This window comes from Bufo bufo, chromosome 3 (genome assembly GCF_905171765.1).
Source record: "Bufo bufo chromosome 3, aBufBuf1.1, whole genome shotgun sequence".
Classification (NCBI taxonomy): Eukaryota; Metazoa; Chordata; class Amphibia; order Anura; family Bufonidae; genus Bufo; species Bufo bufo.
In genome coordinates this window covers 529,040,212-529,059,225 of record NC_053391.1, presented here as the reverse complement: position 1 = coordinate 529,059,225, position 19,014 = coordinate 529,040,212, and the positions used below count along the sequence as shown (strand labels likewise).

The window sequence follows — 19,014 nt, the reverse complement described above, 5'->3', positions numbered from 1 at the left end:
CAACACAGCATAACTAAATAAAGCAAGAAACTGTCTTTCATAAATGTTAGCACCGAATATTAAAGTGCTTTATGTACCAGCACAGCGTCTGGAAGACGAGAGTAATCCTATACCATGCATGACTTTTTTCTTTTTTTACTAATCAAAACTATATACTGAAACACATTCTCTTTTTCTAATCTGTTTTTATTTTATGACTACAGATTTAAGTTTATTTTCTGTACATAACGGGAACAGTCACTTTCCCCGAGCTGTGAACCATTTGCTTTACAATAGTCACGCGGGAAAACAACATCAACAAAAAAAAGTTTATAGGATATATCGAGCATAAATCTGGATTTAAACGCCACGGTCACTTCCTGTGTATATGGGCTCTCACACACAGCCATATTTTTCTGCGGATCGGATGCAAACCCATTAATGGGGCTACAAAAGATGGTGATAGACCGTTAGCTAGAACATGCCCTATTCTTGTCCATTTTTCCAGACAAGGATAGGACATTTCTATTGAAGTGAAAAAAAAATGGCAGCATGTGTATGGCAGTTATCGGGGTTTTGCAGATCAGCGATTTTCAGACCACAAAACACTTATGGCCATGTGCATGAGCCCTAATACATACATAAAAAAAAAGAAGTTTAAAGGGTTTCTGTCATGGGAAAAATCGTTATGTAGCTGTGCCCTCCCGTTTAGTATTCGGCGCAGGGAGTGAAGGACGCTCGGCTGCTGCCAGGAAGGCCTGCCGGAGAGGCCTGCGACGTAATCGGCGCAGTGAGGAAGCTGACAGAAGCCGAGCGTCCTTCACTCACTGCGCCGAATACTAAACGGGACGGGATTATGAGGACGATGCGGAGAAGGACGTCAATCAAGTGGACGTGGGCGTGCCAAAAGGCAGGTAGACTGAGCCTCTAGGTCAGGGCTGGCCAAGCTGCGGCTCTCCAGCTGTTGTAAAACTACAATTCCCACCATGCCCTGCTGTAGGCTGATAGCTGTAGGCAGTCTAGGCATGCTGGGAGTTGCAGTTTTTCAACAGCTGGAGAGCCGCAGGTTGGCCATTCCTGCTCTAGGTGCTGAAGCAACACCCTCATAGCAACCTAGAGGCTTCTTTAGCAGATTATAAAAGTCTGTTTTTTAATAGAACGGCGGCAGGCAGGGAGTTATAAAGCACACTTATGTACTGCACATCGCCAATGTCAGTCAGCTACATAACGAGTTTTCTCATGACAGAAACCCTTTAAGTATAGGGGTATGAAGACTTCTGACACACACACAGATACAGTGCCTCCCTTAAAATAACCATTAAAGTAACGCAAAGCAAAAACCCAGTACAGTCTATAAAAATAATTCACTCACCATCATTTTTTCAAACAGCGCCAAGATTTCCTTATCTGACAGCTGCTTCTGAGGAAAGTCTTCATATTCCGACGATGTGGACCAGTCGCTGCCAGTGTTGGAGCTCTTCATATAATGCAAATTAGGCCGGTCTTTTCTGCTTCCAGGAATTCTAATGCTGGCAAATCTATCCAACTGCAAATAAATGAAGATTTGATTAATTGCTGCAAACAGAGGGAAAATATCTCAAAGTAGGAGTTCAGAAAGTAAATCCTGTGGCGTGACTGCCAGGCGTCGCTTTAAAACAAGACTTCCACTTATAGGTTTAGAGGGGGAAGGAAATCTCATTTTGAGGTTATTAAAATAAATCCAATTTTATGGATTCAGTGCAAAGTTAGAGAGCAGCGATTCTTTCCAATGTGAATCTAGCCGAGATATGCATGCCAGAGAGGGAAAGATTTTATCGCATGTTTTAGATCAATAATAAAATGAAGGGAAAAAAATACATCACTATAGATGGATATCTTATTGATAAGGCCTCATGCAGACAGAAGCATTACAACTCCATATTGATGCACCTGGACGTGCATAGGACCCTTACTGTACCTCCATATATCTTAATACCTATTTGGAGGCATTGAGAGGTTTCTTCTGTTAGATTCTATATGAATGCATGAGCCATCAGAGGTTGTATGCACCAAGCTTTCCTCCCTTAGTAGCACTGCTCCCGGGAATGTACTCCTGTACAGTCGTGCATAGGGCCCTTACTGTACCTCCATATACCTTCCTACCTTTTTAGAAACAGAGGTTTCTTCTGTTGGATTCTGTATGAGCCATCAGAGGCCGTATGCACCAAGCTTTCTTCCCTTAGTAGTAGGGTTGTCCCGATACCACTTTTTTAGGACCGAGTACAAGTACCGATACTTTTTTTCAAGTAGTCACCGATACCGAATACCGATACTTTTTTTAAATGTCATGTGACCGTTTTGGGGGATCTGTGGATCTGTGGATGACGCACTGTCATGTGGGGGATCTGTGGATGGCACTGTTATGGGGGACCTGTGGATGGCACTGTTATGGGGGATCTGTGGATGGCACTGTTATGGGGGATCTGTGGATGGCACTGTTATGGGGGATCTGTGGATGGCGCTGTTATGGGGGATCTGTGGATGGCGCTGTTATGGGGGATCTGTGGATGGCACTGTTATGGGGGATCTGTGGATGGCACTGTTATGGGGGATCTGTGGATGGCACTGTTATGGGGGATCTGTGGATGGCACTGTTATGGGGGATCTGTGGATGGCACTGTTATGGGGGATCTGTGGATGGCACTGTTATGGGGGATCTGTGGATGGCACTGTTATGGGGGATCTGTGGATGGCACTGTTATGGGGGATCTGTGGATGGCACTGTTATGGGGATCTGTGGATGGCGCTGTTATGGGGGATCTGTGGATGGCACTGTTATGGGGATCTGTGGATGGCACTGTTATGGGGGATCTGTGGATGGCACTGTTATGGGGGATCTGTGGATGGCACTGTTATGGGGGATCTGTGGATGGCACTGTTATGGGGGATCTGTGGATGGCACTGTTATGGGGGATCTGTGGATGGCACTGTTATGGGGATCTGTGGATGGTGCTGTTATGGGGGATCTGTGGATGGCACTGTTATGGGGATCTGTGGATGGCACTGTTATGGGGATCTGTGGATGGCACTGTTATGGGGGATCTGTGGATGGCACTGTTATGGGGGATCTGTGGATGGCACTGTTATGGGGATCTGTGGATGGTACTGCTATGGGGTGGGATATCTGTGGATGGCATTGTTATGGGGTGGGGGGATCTGAGGATGGCATTGTTATTTGGTGGGGGATCTGTGGATGGTGCTGTTATAGGGGATCTGTGGATGGAACTGTTATGGGGAGGATCTGTGGATGACACTGCTATATGTCATCCACAGATCCCCCTCATAACAGTGTCCCCCAATACACCGGGCCCCGCCGCTCACCGAAGTATTTATAAACGTGAATCCTTATCCTGTTATTAAGTTGAACTAACGCTGCCCTCTCCCATGTTCCCCTGTATCCCCCTGTATCCCCACAGCACTTACTTAAGCTTCCATAGCAGGCAGAGCGGACGGCACCAGTAACGTCACTCACTGACGTCGCGCGTCTGCTCCGCCTGCTTCATTCATAAAGTGGGCGGAGCAGGCGCTCTACGTCAGTGAGTGACGTTACTGCTGCCGTCTGCTCTGCCTGCTATTGAAGCTTACAGGGGGATACAGGGGAACATGGGAACATGGGAGAGGGCAGCGTTAGTTCAACTTAATAACAGGATAAGGATTCACGTTTATAAATACTTTGGTGAGCGGCGGGGCCCGGTGTAAGAGTACAGTGACTGCACCGGGCCCCGCCCCTAGTTACAGACTCCAGCCCCTCCTCTCTCCCGATGCTGCATCTTTGCGGGGCCGCAAAAATATTCATTGCGGGCCGCATGACACCCATGCAGTAAGTAATACCCAGTCACATACCAGCAATAATTATCGTTGCCGGCTCTCTCCACCCCTTCTCAGCTGCCGTTCACTGCCCCCTCTATGCACCGCTCACCAGCCCGCTTGATGTAAAAAAAAAAAAAAGTATTCTATTTATGTATCGGGGCGGGGTATCGGCGGCTGAGTACCGCCGAGAAAACTCGGAATCGGTCCCGATACCGATACTAGTATCGGTATCGGGACAACCCTACTTAGTAGCACTGCTTCTGCGAGTGTACTCACTCCTGTACAGTAGTGCATAGGGCCCTTACTGTACCTCCATATACCTTCCTACCTATTTGGATGCATAGTGAGGTTTCATCTGTTGGATTCTACATGAATATACAGTCCTGATCAAAAGTTTAAGACCACTTGAAAAATGGCAAAAAATCAAATTTAGCATGGCTGGATCTTAACAAGGTTCCAAGTAGAGCTTCAACATGCAACAAGAAGAAATGGGAGTGAGACAAAACATTTTTTGAGCATTCAATTTAACCACCTCAGCCCCCAGTGCTTAAACACCCTGAAAGACCAGGCCACTTTTTACACTTCTGACCTACACTACTTTCACCGTTTATTGCTCGGTCATGCAACTTACCACCCAAATGAATTTTACCTCCTTTTCTTCTCACTAATAGAGCTTTCATTTGGTGGTATTTCATTGCTGCTGACATTTTTACTTTTTTTGTTATTAATCGAAATTTAACGATTTTTTTGCAAAAAAATGACATTTTTCACTTTCAGTAGTAAAATTTTGCAAAAAAAAACGACATCCATATAGAAATTTTGCTCTAAATTTATAGTTCTACATGTCTTTGATAAAAAAAAAATGTTTGGGTAAAAAAAAAATGGTTTGGGTAAAAGTTATAGCGTTTACAAACTATGGTACAAAAATGTGAATTTCCGCTTTTTGAAGCAGCTCTGACTTTCTGAGCACCTGTCATGTTTCCTGAGGTTCTACAATGCCCAGACAGTACAAACACCCCACAAATGACCCCATTTCTGAAAGTACACACCCTAAGGTATTCGCTGATGGGCATAGTGAGTTCATAGAACTTTTTATTTTTTGTCACAAGTTAGCGGAAAATTATGATTTTTTTTTTTTTTTTTTTTCTTACAAAGTCTCATATTCCACTAACTTGTGACAAAAAATAAAAAGTTCTATGAACTCACTATGCCCATCAGCGAATACCTTGGGGTCTCTTCTTTCCAAAATGGGGTCACTTGTGGGGTAGTTATACTGCCCTGGCATTCTAGGGGCCCAAATGTGTGGTAAGGAGTTTGAAATCAAATTCTGTAAAAAATGACCTGTGAAATCCGAAAGGTGCTCTTTGGAATATGGGCCCCTTTGCCCACCTAGGCTGCAAAAAAGTGTCACACATCTGGTATCTCCGTACTCAGGAGAAGGTGGGGAATGTGTTTTGGGGTGTCATTTTATATATACCCATGCTGGGTGAGAGAAATATCTTGGCAAAAGACAACTTTTCCCATTTTTTTATACAAAGTTGTCATTTGACCAAGATATTTATCTCACCCAGCATGGGTATATGTAAAAAGACACCCCAAAACACATTCCTCAACTTCTCCTGAGTACGGGGATACCAGATGTGTGACACTTTTTTGCAGCCTAGGTGGGCAAAGGGGCCCATATTCCAAAGAGCACCTTTCGGATTTCACTCCTCATTTTTTCCTGAATTTGATTTCAAACTCCTTACCACACATTTGGGCCCCTAGAATACCAGGGCAGTATAACTACCCCACAAGTGACCCCATTTTGGAAAGAAGACACCCCAAGGTATTCCGTGAGGGGCATGGCGAGTTCCTAGAATTTTTTATTTTTTGTCACAAGTTAGTGGAAAATGATGATTTTTTTTTTGATTTTTTTTTTCATACAAAGTCTCATATTCCACAAACTTGTGACAAAAAATAAAAACTTCCATGAACTCACTATGCCCATCAGCGAATACCTTGGGGTCTCTTCTTTCCAAAATGGGGTCACTTGTGGGGTAGTTATACTGCCCTGGCATTCTAGGGGCCCAAATGTGTGGTAAGTAGGTAAATGACCTGTGAAATCCGAAAGGTGCTCTTTGGAATGTGGGCCCCTTTGCCCACCTAGGCTGCAAAAAAGTGTCACACATCTGGTATCTCTGTATTCAGGAGAAGTTGAGGAATGTGTTTTGGGGTGTCTTTTTACATATACCCATGCTGGGTGAGATAAATATCTTGGTCAAATGCCAACTTTGTATAAAAAAATGGGAAAAGTTGTCTTTTGCCAAGATATTTCTCTCACCCAGCATGGGTATATGTAAAATGACACCCCAAAACACATTCCCCAACTTCTCCCGATTACGGAGATACCAGATGTGTGACACTTTTTTGCAGCCTAGGTGGGCAAAGGGGCCCATATTCAAAAGAGCACCTTTTGGATTTCACAGGTCATTTTTTACAGAATTTGATTTCAAACTCCTTACCACACATTTGGGCCCCTAGAATGCCAGGGCAGTATAACTACCCCACAAGTGACCCCATTTTGGAAAGAAGAGACCCCAAGGTATTCGCTGATGGGCATAGTGAGTTCATGGAACTTTTTATTTTTTGTCACAAGTTAGTGGAATATGAGACTTTGTATGAAAAAAAAAAATAAAAAAAAAAATAAGCATTTTCCACTAACTTGTGACAAAAAATAAAAAATTCTAGGAACTCGCCATGCCCCTCACGGAATACCTTGGGGTGTCTTCTTTCCAAAATGGGGTCACTTGTGGGGTAGTTATACTGCCCTGGCATTTTCCAGGGGCCCTAATGTGTGGTAAGTAGGTAAATGACCTGTGAAATCCTAAAGGTGCTCTTTGGAATATGGGCCCCTTTGCCCACCTAGGCTGCAAAAAAGTGTCACACATGTGGTATCGCCGTATTCAGGAGAAGTTGGGGAATGTGTTTTGGGGTGTCATTTTACATATACCCATGCTGGGTGAGAGAAATATCTTGGCAAAAGACAACTTTTCCCATTTTTTTATACAAAGTTGGCATTTGACCAAGATATTTCTCTCACCCAGCATGGGTATATGTAAAATGACACCCCAAAACACATTCCCCAACTTCTCCTGAGTACGGCGATACCAGATGTGTGACACTTTTTTGCAGCCTAGATGCGCAAAGGTGCCCAAATTCCTTTTAGGAGGGCATTTTTAGACATTTGGATACCAGACTTCTTCTCACGCTTTGGGGCCCCTAGAATGCCAGAGCAGTATAAATACCCCACATGTGACCCCATTTTGGAAAGAAGACACCCCAAGGTATTCAATGAGGGGCATGGCGAGTTCATAGAAATTTTTTTTTTTTGGCACAAGTTAGCGGAAATTGATATTTTTAATTTTTTTCTCACAAAGTCTCCCGTTCCGCTAACTTGGGACAAAAAATTCAATCTTTCATGGACTCAATATGCCCCTCACGGAATACCTGGGGGTGTCTTCTTTCCGAAATGGGGTCACATGTGGGGTATTTATACTGCCCTGGCATTCTAGGGGCCCTAAAGCGTGAGAAGAAGTCTGGAATATAAATGTCTAAAAAATTTTACGCATTTGGATTCCGTGAGGGGTATGGTGAGTTCATGTGAGATTTTATTTTTTGACACAAGTTAGTGGAATATGAGACTTTGTAAGAAAAAAATAAAAAAATTCTGCTAACTTGGGCCAAAAAAATATCTGAATGGAGCCTTACAGAGGGGGGGGGGGGGGGGGATCAATGACAGGGGGGTGATCAATGACAGGGGGGTTGATCAATGACAGGGGGGTTGATCAATGACAGGGGGGTTGATCATTGACAGGGGGGTGATCAGGGAGTCTATATGGGGTGATCACCACAGTCATTGATCACGCCCCTGTAAGGCTTCATTCAGACGTCCGGATGCGTTTTGCGGATCCGATCCATCTATCAGTGCATCCGTAAAAATCATGCGGACATCTGAATGGAGCTTTACAGGGGGGTAATCAATGACAGGGGGGTGATCAGGGAGTCTATATGGGGTGATCACCACAGTCATTGATCATGCCCCTGTAAGGCTTCATTCAGACGTCCGGATGCGTTTTGCGGATCGGATCCATCTATCAGTGCATCCGTAAAAATCATGCGGACATCTGAATGGAGCTTTACAGGGGGGTGATCAATGACAGGGGGGTGATCAGGGAGTCTATATGGGGTGATCACCACAGTCATTGATCATGCCCCTGTAAGGCTTCATTCAGACGTCCGGATGCGTTTTGCGGATCGGATCCATCTATCAGTGCATCCGTAAAAATCATGCGGACATCTGAATGGAGCTTTACAGGGGGGTGATCAGGGAGTCTATATGGGGTGATCACCACAGTCATTGATCATGCCCCTGTAAGGCTTCATTCAGACGTCCGGATGCGTTTTGAGGATCGGATCCATCTATCAGTGCATCCGTAAAAATCATGAGGACATCTGAATGGAGCTTTACAGGGGGGTGATCAGGGAGTCTATATGGGGTGATCACCACAGTCATTGATCATGCCCCTGTAAGGCTTCATTCAGACGTCCGGATGCGTTTTGAGGATCGGATCCATTTATCAGTGCATCCGTAAAAATCATGCGGACGTCTGAATGGAGCTTTACAGGGGGTTGATCAATGACAGGGGTGTAATCAATGACAGGGGGGGTGATCAGGGAGTCTATATGGGGTGATAACCACAGTCATTGATCACGCCCCTGTAAGGCTTCATTCAGACGTCCGGATGCGTTTTGCGGATCTGATCCATCTATCAGTGGATCCGTAAAAATCATGCGGACATCTGAATGGAGCTTTACAGGGGGGTAATCAATGACAGGGGGGTGATCAATGACAGGGGGGTGATCAGGGAGTCTATATGGGGTGATCAGGGGCTAATAAGGGGTTAATAAGTGACGGGGGGGGGGTGTAGTGTAGTGTAGTGGTGCTTGGTGGGACTTTACTGAGCTACCTGTGTCCTCTGGTGGTCGATCCAAACAAATGGGACCACCAGAGGACCAGGTAGCAGGTATATTAGACGCTGTTATCAAAACAGCGTCTAATATACCTGTTAGGGGTTAAAAAAAACACATCTCCAGCCTGCCAGCGAACGATCGCCGCTGGCAGGCTGGAGATCAACTCTCTTACCTTCCGTTCCTGTGAGCGCGCGCGCCTGTGTGCGCGCGTTCACAGGAAATCTCGCCCATCGCGAGATGACGCATATATGCGTGACTCTGCGCAGGGCTGCCACCTCCGGAACGCGATCCTGCGTTAGGCGGTCCGGAGGTGGTTAATGAAAACAACGAATAAACTGAAACAGGCTGTTGTTCAAATGATCAAAAGTTTAGGACCACACCTCCAAAAAAAAAACTAAACCCCCCCCCAAAACAGAAATCTTCCAAACATGAACTCAGTAATGAGTAGCTCCGCCGTTATTGTTTATCACTTAGAAAATTCGTTTCGGCATGCTTGATGCAAGCGTTTCATGAGGTGAGTGGGAACATTTCTCCAAGTGGTGCAGACGGCCGAACGAAGGCCATCTACTGTCTGGAACTGTTGTCCATTTTTGTAAACTTCCCTTGCCATCCATCCCCAAAGGTACTCAATTGGATTTAGATCAGGGGAACACGCAGGATGGGCCAAAAGAGTGATGTTATTCTCCTGGAAGAAGTCCCTTGTCCTGCGGGCATTGTGTACTGTAGAGTTGTCCTGTTGAAAAACCCAGTCGTTACCACACAGACGAGGGCCCTCAGTCATGAGGAATGCTCTCTGCAACATCTGGACATAGCCAGCGGCCGTTTGACGCCCCTGCACTTCCTGAAGCTCCATTGTTCCACTGAAGGAAAAAGCACCCCAGACCATTATGGCGCCCCCTGCACTGTGTCGCGTAGAAAACATCTCAGGTGGGATCTGCTTGTCATGCCAGTAACGTTGGAAACCATCAGGACCATCAAGGCTAAATTTTTTCTCATCAGAGAATAAAACTTTCTTCCACCTTTGAATGCCCCATGTTTGGTGCTCTCTTGCAAAGTCCAAACGAGCAGTTCTGTGGCGTTCAAGGAGACGAGGTCTTTGAAAACGTTTTTTGTTTTTGAAGCCCTTCAGTCTCAGATGCCGTCTGATGGTTATGGGGCTGCAGTCATCACCAGTAAGGTCCTTAATTTGGGTCGAGGATCGTCCAGTGTCTTGACGGACAGCCAATTGGATCATCCGGCTCAGTGCTGATGAAATTTTTCCATTTGACTTTTATGTTCCATAACCCTCAGGATCATTTAAGAATTTAAGAAATTCCAAATGACTGTCTTACTGCGTCCCACCTCAGCAGCCATGGCGCGCTGTGAGAGACCCTGCTTATGCAGTTCAACAACCCGACCACGTTCAAAAAGGGAGTTTTTTTACCTTTGCCATCACAACGTGTGACTACCTGACAGAAAATGACAATGAATCCACATCTTTGCACAGATTTGGCCTTTTAAAGGCATGTGGTCCTAAACTTTTGATCAGCTGAAAAACAGCCTGTTTCAGTTTATTCGTTGTTTTCATTAAATTGAATGCTCAAAAAAAGGTTTCGTCTCACTCTCATTTCTTCTTGTTGCACGTTGAAGCTCTACTTGGAACCTTGTTAAGATCCAGCCATGCTAAATATGATTTTTTGCCATTTTTCAAGTGGTCTTAAACTTTTGATCAGGACTGTATGAGCCATCAGAGGCCGTATGCACCAAGCTTTCCTCCCTTAGTAGGACTGCTCCTGTGAGAGTCCTGCTGTACAGTCAGGAATGAGGCATTGGAGAGGAAAGTTCTGCATTAGGGTACTTTCACACTAGCGTTTTTCTTTTCCGGCGCTGAGTACCGTCCTAGGGGCTCAAATCCGGAAAAGAACTGATCAGTTTTATCCTAATGCATTCTGAATGGAGAGTAATCCGTTCAGGATGCATCAGGATGTCTTCACTTCAGTCTTTTTGACTGATCAGGCTTTTCAGAAAAACGTAGCATGCTGTATTTTTACCTCCGGCCAAAAATCCTGAACACTTTGACTGAACGCCGGATCCGGTCTTTTTCCCATTGACTTGCATTAACGCCGGATCCGGCGCTGTGTGTTCAGTCAAACCGGATCCGGCTTTTGCATGTTAAAACCGAAAAATGTTAAAAAAAAAGTTAAAGTCCATAAATGGCGGATCCGTTTTTTCCAATGCATTTTTTCATTGTGAACAAAATCCTGATCAGGATTCAAATGTAATCCGTTTTCACACGTTTTTCTGGATCCGGCGGGCAGTTCCGGTGTCGGAATTGAACGCCGGATTAAAACAACGCTAGTGTGAAAGTAGCCTTAGTTATCAAACTGCGACTTAGCAGAAAAAAAATAATAATAATGTCATCACATTAGATTAGATTATAAATGACAGACTACTACAGAGGGATCTGGATAGATTGGAGGCTTGGGCAGATAAGTGGCAGATGAGGTTTAACACTGACAAATGTAAAGTTATGTACATGGAAATGAATAATGCAAGTCACCCGTACATACTAAATGGAAAAACACTTGGTAAGGCCTCATGCACAAGACCGTTGTTGTGGTCAGTTCCGCAAAATGGGGTTCCGTTGTTCCGTTTCCGTGTGTTTTCCTTTATTTTTGGAGGACGACCAGACATAAAAGGAAAGTAATAAAAAAGTCTAAGACAGGTTTGCCATGCAAATGATAGGGAAAAAAATGGAAGCGGACGCGCGGAAGTGGATGACAATCTTGAGTGCCTGCGCGTTTTTTAGCGGTCCCATTGACTTGAATGGGTCCGCGAACAGTTTTCCGCGAAATAATAGGACAGGTTATATTTTTTTGACGGACTGGAACCACGGACGCGGATGGCAAACGGTACATTAGCCGAGTTTTCAACGGACCCATTGAAAATCAATGGGTCCGCTGAAAATCACGAAAAACGGCGCAACAGACACGGAATAAAACATTGGTCGTGTGCATGAGTCCTAACACTGACATAAAAAAGGATCTAGGAATTTTAATAAACCGCAAACTAAGCTGCAAAAACCAGTGTCAGGCAGCTGCTGCCAAGGCCAATAAGATAATGGGTTGCATCAAAAGGGGCATAGATGCCCATGATAAGAACATAGTCCTACCACTTTACAAATCGCTAGTCAGACCACACATGGAGTATGGTGTACAGTTCTGGGCTCCTATAAACAAGGCAGACATAGCAGAGCTGGAGAGGGTTCAGAGGAGGGCAACTAAAGTAATAACTGGAATGGGGCAACTACAGTACCCTGAAAGATTATCAAAATTAGGGTTATTCACTTTAGAAAAAAGACGACTGAGGGGAGATCTAATTACTATGTATAAATATATCAGGGGTCAGTACAGAGATCTCTCCCATCATTTATTTATCCCCAGGACTGTGACTGACGAGGGGACATCCTCTGCGTCTGGAGGAAAGAAGGTTTGTACACAAACATAGAAGAGGATTCTTTACGGTAAGAGCAGTGAGACTATGGAACTCTCTGCCTGAGGAGGTGGTGATGGTGAGTACAATAAAGGAATTCAAGAGGGGCCTGGATGTGTTTCTGGAGCGTAATAATATTACAGGATATAGCTACTAGAGAGGGGTCGTTGATCCAGGGAGTTATTCTGATTGGAGTCGGGAAGGAATTTTTTATTCCCCTAAAGTGGGGGAAATTGGCTTCTCCCTTATAGGGTTTTTTTGCCTTCCTCTGGATCAACTTGCAGGATAACAGGCCGAACTGGATGGACAAATGTCTTTTTTCGGCCTTATTTACTATGTTACTATGTTAGACTAAAACTAGCCCATTCACTTTAGATAACCGACGGTCATCGGAAAGCCATTGGTCCTGTACCTCCATAAACATGCATACTCAGCTTGGCAGAGCATGCATGTGATCTCAACGGGGAGACTAGAATAAGCTGCAGCTAGAAACCTCTGTCTAGACAAAATATATTGAAAGGTTTGAGTGGATCTATAAACCAGAGTACATAATGCAGTGTTATACAATACAATCCAGACCTCTAAGGGTTACATATCATATTTAATAAATCAATATAATGCTATGCGATCCGGTCAGTGCCAGGGAGGCCGGAGACACACGTTGAGAGTTCAATGTGTTGAACTTGCTCGTGTGAAACCAGCCTAAGAACTCGTGATGACAAGTGATGCAGTTTAGGATACACACCAAGGGTGGCTACGGTGCACATTTATGTGCAAAAAATCTGTTAATTTATTGCAATTTTGGAGGTTTTTTAGCAGGTTTTTGGTGAGGATTTTCCACAGATTTTACCCTTCCATTGAAAAGGATAAAATCCATACAAATAAATGAAACATCTGACATGCTGCAGATTTCAAAATCTGCATGGCAGGTCAATTTCCGCACAGAATGAAAAAGCAAAGTGTACATGAGATTAAACTAATCTTACACTTTGCTGTTACAGTATTACACTAAGGTTTTTACGCACAAAAAATTTGCATGGAAAAAAATGCGCGTAATCTGCATAGTGTGCATGTAGCCTAAGGGTACTTTCACACTAGCGTTAAAGTTTTCCGGTATTGAGTTCAGTCATAGGGGCTCAATACCAAAAAAAAAAAAAAAAAAGCTTCAGTTTTAGGCCTCATGCACACGACCGTTTTTCGAGTCCGCATCCGAGCCGCAGTTTTTGCGGCTCGGGAGTGGACCCATTCACTTCAATGAGGCCTCAAAAGATGCGGACAGCATTCCGTGTGCTGTCCACATCCGTTGCTCTGTTCCATGGCCCCCCCAAAAAAATATAACCTGTCCTATTCTTGTCCGTTTTGTGGACAATAGGCATTTCTACAATGTACCGCCCATTCCGCAGATTGCGGATCTGCGGTTTGCAGACTGCAAAAAATGGAACGGTCGTGTGCATGAGGCCTAATCCTAATGCATTCTGAATGGAAAGCATACTTATGGTATTTGGCGGATCCGCCATTAATTTCAATTGAAATGTATTAATGCCGGATCCGGTACCATGTGTTCTGCAAAAAACGGATGCGCAGACCTTTAAAAGTGTGAAAATAAATAAATACCGAATCCATTTTTTCGGAATGACACCAGAGAGACAGATCCGGTATTTCAATGCATTTGTCAGACGGATCCACATTCGGATCCGGAAACAAATGCTATCCGTTTGCACACGGATCTCCAGGTCCGGCAGGCAGTTCCGGCAACAGAACTGCCTGCCGGATTCCTCCAACACTAGTGCGAAAGTACCCTAAGGCTTACAAGTCAGGTCCATAAATATTGGGACCGACACAATTCTAACAGTTTTGGCTCTATACACCACCACAATGGATTTGAAATGAAACGAACAAGATGTGCTTTACCTGCAGACTGTCAGCTTTTATTTGAGGGTATTTACATCCAATTCAGGTGAACGGTGTAGGAATTACAACAGTTTACATATGTGCCTCCCACTTGTTAAGGGACCAAAAGTAATGGGACAGAATAATCATCATAAATCAAACTTTCACTTTTTAATACTTGGTTGCAAATCCTTTGCAGTCAATTACAGCCTGAAGTCTGGAACGCTTAGACATCACCAGACGCTGGGTTTCATCCCTGGTGATGCTCTGCCAGGCCTCTACTGCAACTGTCTTCAGTTCCTTCTTGTTCTTGGGGCATTTTCCCTTCAGTTTTGTCTTCAGCAAGTGAAATGCATGCTCAATCGGATTCAGGTCATGTGATTGACTTGGCCTTTGCATAACATTCCACTTCTTTCCCTTAAACTCTTTGGTTGCTTTTGCAGTATGCTTTGGGTCATAAAGCGCCGTCCAATGAGTTCTGAAGCATTTGGCTGAATATGAGCAGATAATATTGCCCAAAACACTTCAGAATTCATCCTGCTGCTTTTGTCAGCAGTCACATCATCAATAAATACAAGAGAACCAGTTCCATTGGCAGCCATACATGCCCACGCCATGACACTACCACCACCATGCTTCACTGATGAGCTGGTATGCTTAGGATCATGAGCAGTTCCTTTCCTTCTCCATACTCCTTTCTTCCCATCACTCTGGTACAATCTTGGTCTCATCTGTCCATAGGATATTGTTCCAGAACTGTGAAGGCTTTTTTTAGATGTCGTTTGGCAAACTCTAATCTGGCCTTCCTGTTTTTAAGGCTCGCCAATGGTTTACATCTTGTGGTGAACCCACCAGAGTGAATACAGAGAAGTCTTCTCCTGATTGTTGACTTTGACACACATACACCTACCTCCTGGAGAGTGTTCATGATCTGGCCAACTGTTGTGAAGGGTGTTTTCATCACCAGGGAAAGAATTCTTCAGTCATCCACCGCAGTTGTTTTCCGTGGTCTTCCGGGTCTTTTGGTGTTGCTGAGCTCACCGATGTGTTCCTTATTTTTAAGAATGTTCCAAACAGTTGTTTTGGCCACGCCTAATGTTTTTGCTATCTCTCTGATGGGTTTGTTGTGTTTTTTCAGCCTAATGATGGCTTGCTTCACTGATAGTGACAGCTCTTTGGATCTCATCTTGAGAGTTGACAGCAGCAGATTACAAATGCAAATAGCACACTTGAAATGAACTCTGGACCTTTTATCTGCTCATTGTAATTGGGATAGTGAGGGAATAACACACACCTGGCCATGGAACAGCTGAGAAGCCAATTGTCCCATTACTTTTTGTCCCTTAACAAGAGGGAGGCACAAATGCAAATTGTTGTAATTCCTACACCGTTCACCTGATTTGGATGTAAATACCCTCAAATTAAAGCTGACAGTCTGCAGTTAAAGCACATCTTGTTCGCTTCATTTCAAATCCATTGTGGTGGTGTATAGAGCCAAAAATGTTAGAATTGTGTCGATGTCCCAATATTTATGGACCTGACTGTATATTACACCTGCAGATTATCCTGGTCAGGGTTTCTGAACTCCGGTCCTCGGGACCCACCTACTGGTCAGGATTTGAGAATATCCCACAGAATGAATACCTGTGGTAAGTACACTAATTATATCACCTGCTCAATACTAAGAAAATCCTAAAAACATGACTGGTCGGTGGGTCCCGAGGACCGGAGTTCAGAAACCCTGATCTAGGCGATTGTCGGGAGGGAAGAGTTCCTTCACGGCAATCGCCTACTCAACCGCTATTAGATGCAGCCATCTCCTCCTCAGTATGGGGAGGAGGGATTCGCTAATGCCATCATTCGTCCCCACACTGAATCATTATTTGCTGCCAGCAGATTTCTGATTACACAGCACGGTCTGCCACCGGCAAACAATGATTTTAAAATCTGCTGAAAAATTCCAATTGCCCGATGAACGAGACAGCACGCGCACACTTGCGCGCCGTCTCCTCATACAGCTAGGTGGGGCTGCCGGGTGTCAGACCCCGGCCGATCCGGAGGATAGGTCATCAATAGTAAAAGCCTGGAGAACCCCTTTAAAAGCTGCTTTCACACATCAGTGTTTGGTCAGTGATGTTCTTCATGCAGGCCAAAACCACACAACAGATGCCGATCTTTCCATTACACCTCATCTCTGTGTAGTCTCCATTCCTGGTTTTGGCTAAAAATCGCAGATGCAAATCAGTGGTCAAACACGGACTGTGTGAAAGCATCTAACTAATTAAAGGCCTCAGTTCAAAAAAACTAAATCAGCAATACATCAAGAAATAATAAAATGAGGTGAAATGTAATATATATTTTTTTTATTTCAGTTTCTGGAAAATTTTAACAGCATGTTCTAGGAAGCCATAACCTCTCTGGGACATGAAGTGCCCCTGGTTCAGCTTACATGCAATGGCAGGACTGTGAGATTTGTCAAGCGTGAAAAAACATGGCACTTTCACACCAGAATCGCGCTGTATTTTTCCCTCGGAGATCTTTTCCACTGGTCATCAGAACAAACTTGGCTTTCAGATCCTGCACCTACACCTATTAAATTATAATGGTCTTTCAAGTATGACAATTCTTCAAACACTTTTTGCTGATTAGATTTAGGTTCAGTTTTCCCAGACAGATATTGATTTTTGAAGCAGCAATTTAGATAACTGCTGTAGATTCTTACGTTCAAACCTAAACCAATTACCAGCACCTAAACAACAGAAAATAGACTAAATGAAAGACAATTACTAACTTAATATAAAGTTAAAGGGAAATAATCTATTCCGAGTATGAGATATACTATAGACTATTGAAAAAAATAGTAAAGATACTCTATGGAGAATATTATTGGGCGCCTACACATTGCACCTATTGGAGCCTTTATGACCCCCCATTCTAAATCTATAGGCATTTTATGGAGTCAGACCCTCTTTTGCAGCTAAGGCTACTTTCATACTTGCGTTTTGGGCGGATCCGTCATGGATCTGCAAAAACTGATCCGTTACAATAATACAACCACATGCATCCGTCATGAATGGATCTGTTTGTATTATCTGTAACATAGCCAAGACGGATCCGTCATGAACTCCATTGGACGGTCAATGGGAGACTGATCCGTTTTCTATTGCGCCAGATTGTGTCCAAGAAAACTGATCCGTCCCCATTGACTTACATTGCGTGTCAGGACGGATCCGTTTGGCTCAGTTTCATCAAGCGGACAGCAAAACGCGGCAAGCAGCATTATGGTGTCCGCCTCCAGAGCGGAATGGAGACAGAACAGAGGCAAACTGATGCATTCTGAGCGGATCCTTTTCCATTCAGAATGTATTAGCGCAAAACCGATCCGCTTTGGACCGCTTGTGAGAGCCCTGAACGGATCTCAGAAACGGAAAGCCAGAACGCGAGTGTGAAAGTAGCCTAAAACAGCTTCCACTCTTCTGGGAAGGCTTTCTACAAGATTGTGCAACGTGTCTGTGGAATCTATGTCCATTCATAGAGAAGAGCATTTGTGAGGTCAGACACAGATATTGGATTAGAAGGTCTGGTTGATAATCTTAATTCCAGTGCATCCCTAAGGTGTTTGATGCAGTTGAAGTCAAGACTCTGTCCGGGCCAGTCAAGTTCTTCCACACCAGATTCACCCTACCATGCCATTATGGACCTTGCTTTGTGCACTGGGGCACACTCATGCTTGAATAGAGAAGGGCCTTCCCAAAACTCTTCCCAAAAAAGTTGGAGGCATACAAATTGTATAAAATGACTTGGCATGCTGAAGGTTTGAGATTCCATTTCACAGCCAATTCCTAAAAAAAAAAAAATATCCCATAGCATTACCAACCCTCCACAAACTTTACAGTTGGTACAATCCAATGAGGTTGGTAACATCCTCCTGGCATTCACTAAGTCCAGACAGACTGCCAGATAGACAAGAGACAGAACACTGCTACAGAGTCCAGTGGCAGGGTGCTTTACACCACTCCGAGTACAAAACAGTTGTCCTGTGGACAGATTCTCCCACCTGAGTTGTGGATCTCTGCAGCTCCTCCAGAGTGACCATGGGACTCTTGGCTGCGATCACTAATGTTCTCTAATAAACCTCAGCTGTAGCTATACTGAGAATACATTACACAACAGGTGGACTCTATTTACTAAATAGGTGTCTTAATCTGGAGGCAGTTGGTCATACTGGATTTTATTTAGGGGTGTCAGAGTACAGGGGGCTGAATACAGATGCATGCCTCACTTTTCAGAAAACCATGTATCATTTTCTTTTCACTTCATACTTGCTACTTTGTGTTGGTCTATCAAATGAAAATACATTTAAATGTGTGGTATAATGTAAAAAAAAATAAAAAAAAAATAAAAAAATGTAGAAAAGTTCAAGGAGTATGAATACATTCTCAAGGAATAGTATACTTTTGCAGGAAAAGATTCAGTAAAATGTTTAATTCATACATTAAAGCTCTGTTTCTGGTTTTATTTTTCACAGTGACTGACAGCTATCTCTGTATACACACTTATACAGAGAATGCTATTGATCACTTGTAACACCTTCCCCATGTACAAAGAAGTCAGAAATAGCAGAGCGTTAAATGTATAAATTACAGGTTTTACCGAATCTTTTCCCACAAAACTATATAAATCAATCTGCTCAGCTCCTCCTGCTCTATAATATGCTGCATTTCATGGTGACAGGTTCCCTTTAATGAACTACATATTAGAAATATTGTATTAAGGGTTGTCTTCTCTACAAAGCCATAGCAGATTACATTT

The 19,014-nt window shown here is 43.9% G+C and overlaps 1 protein-coding gene across 1 annotated transcript in view; it reads right to left on the bottom strand.

Moving 5' to 3' along the window:
* DIAPH3 (diaphanous related formin 3) overlaps positions 1–19,014 on the bottom strand; it is a 754,726-nt gene that overhangs the window by 662,628 nt on the left and 73,084 nt on the right. Inside the window, 1 exon segment of the mRNA XM_040425381.1 lies at positions 1,352–1,525. Coding sequence (XP_040281315.1) covers positions 1,352–1,525 — 174 coding nt within the window.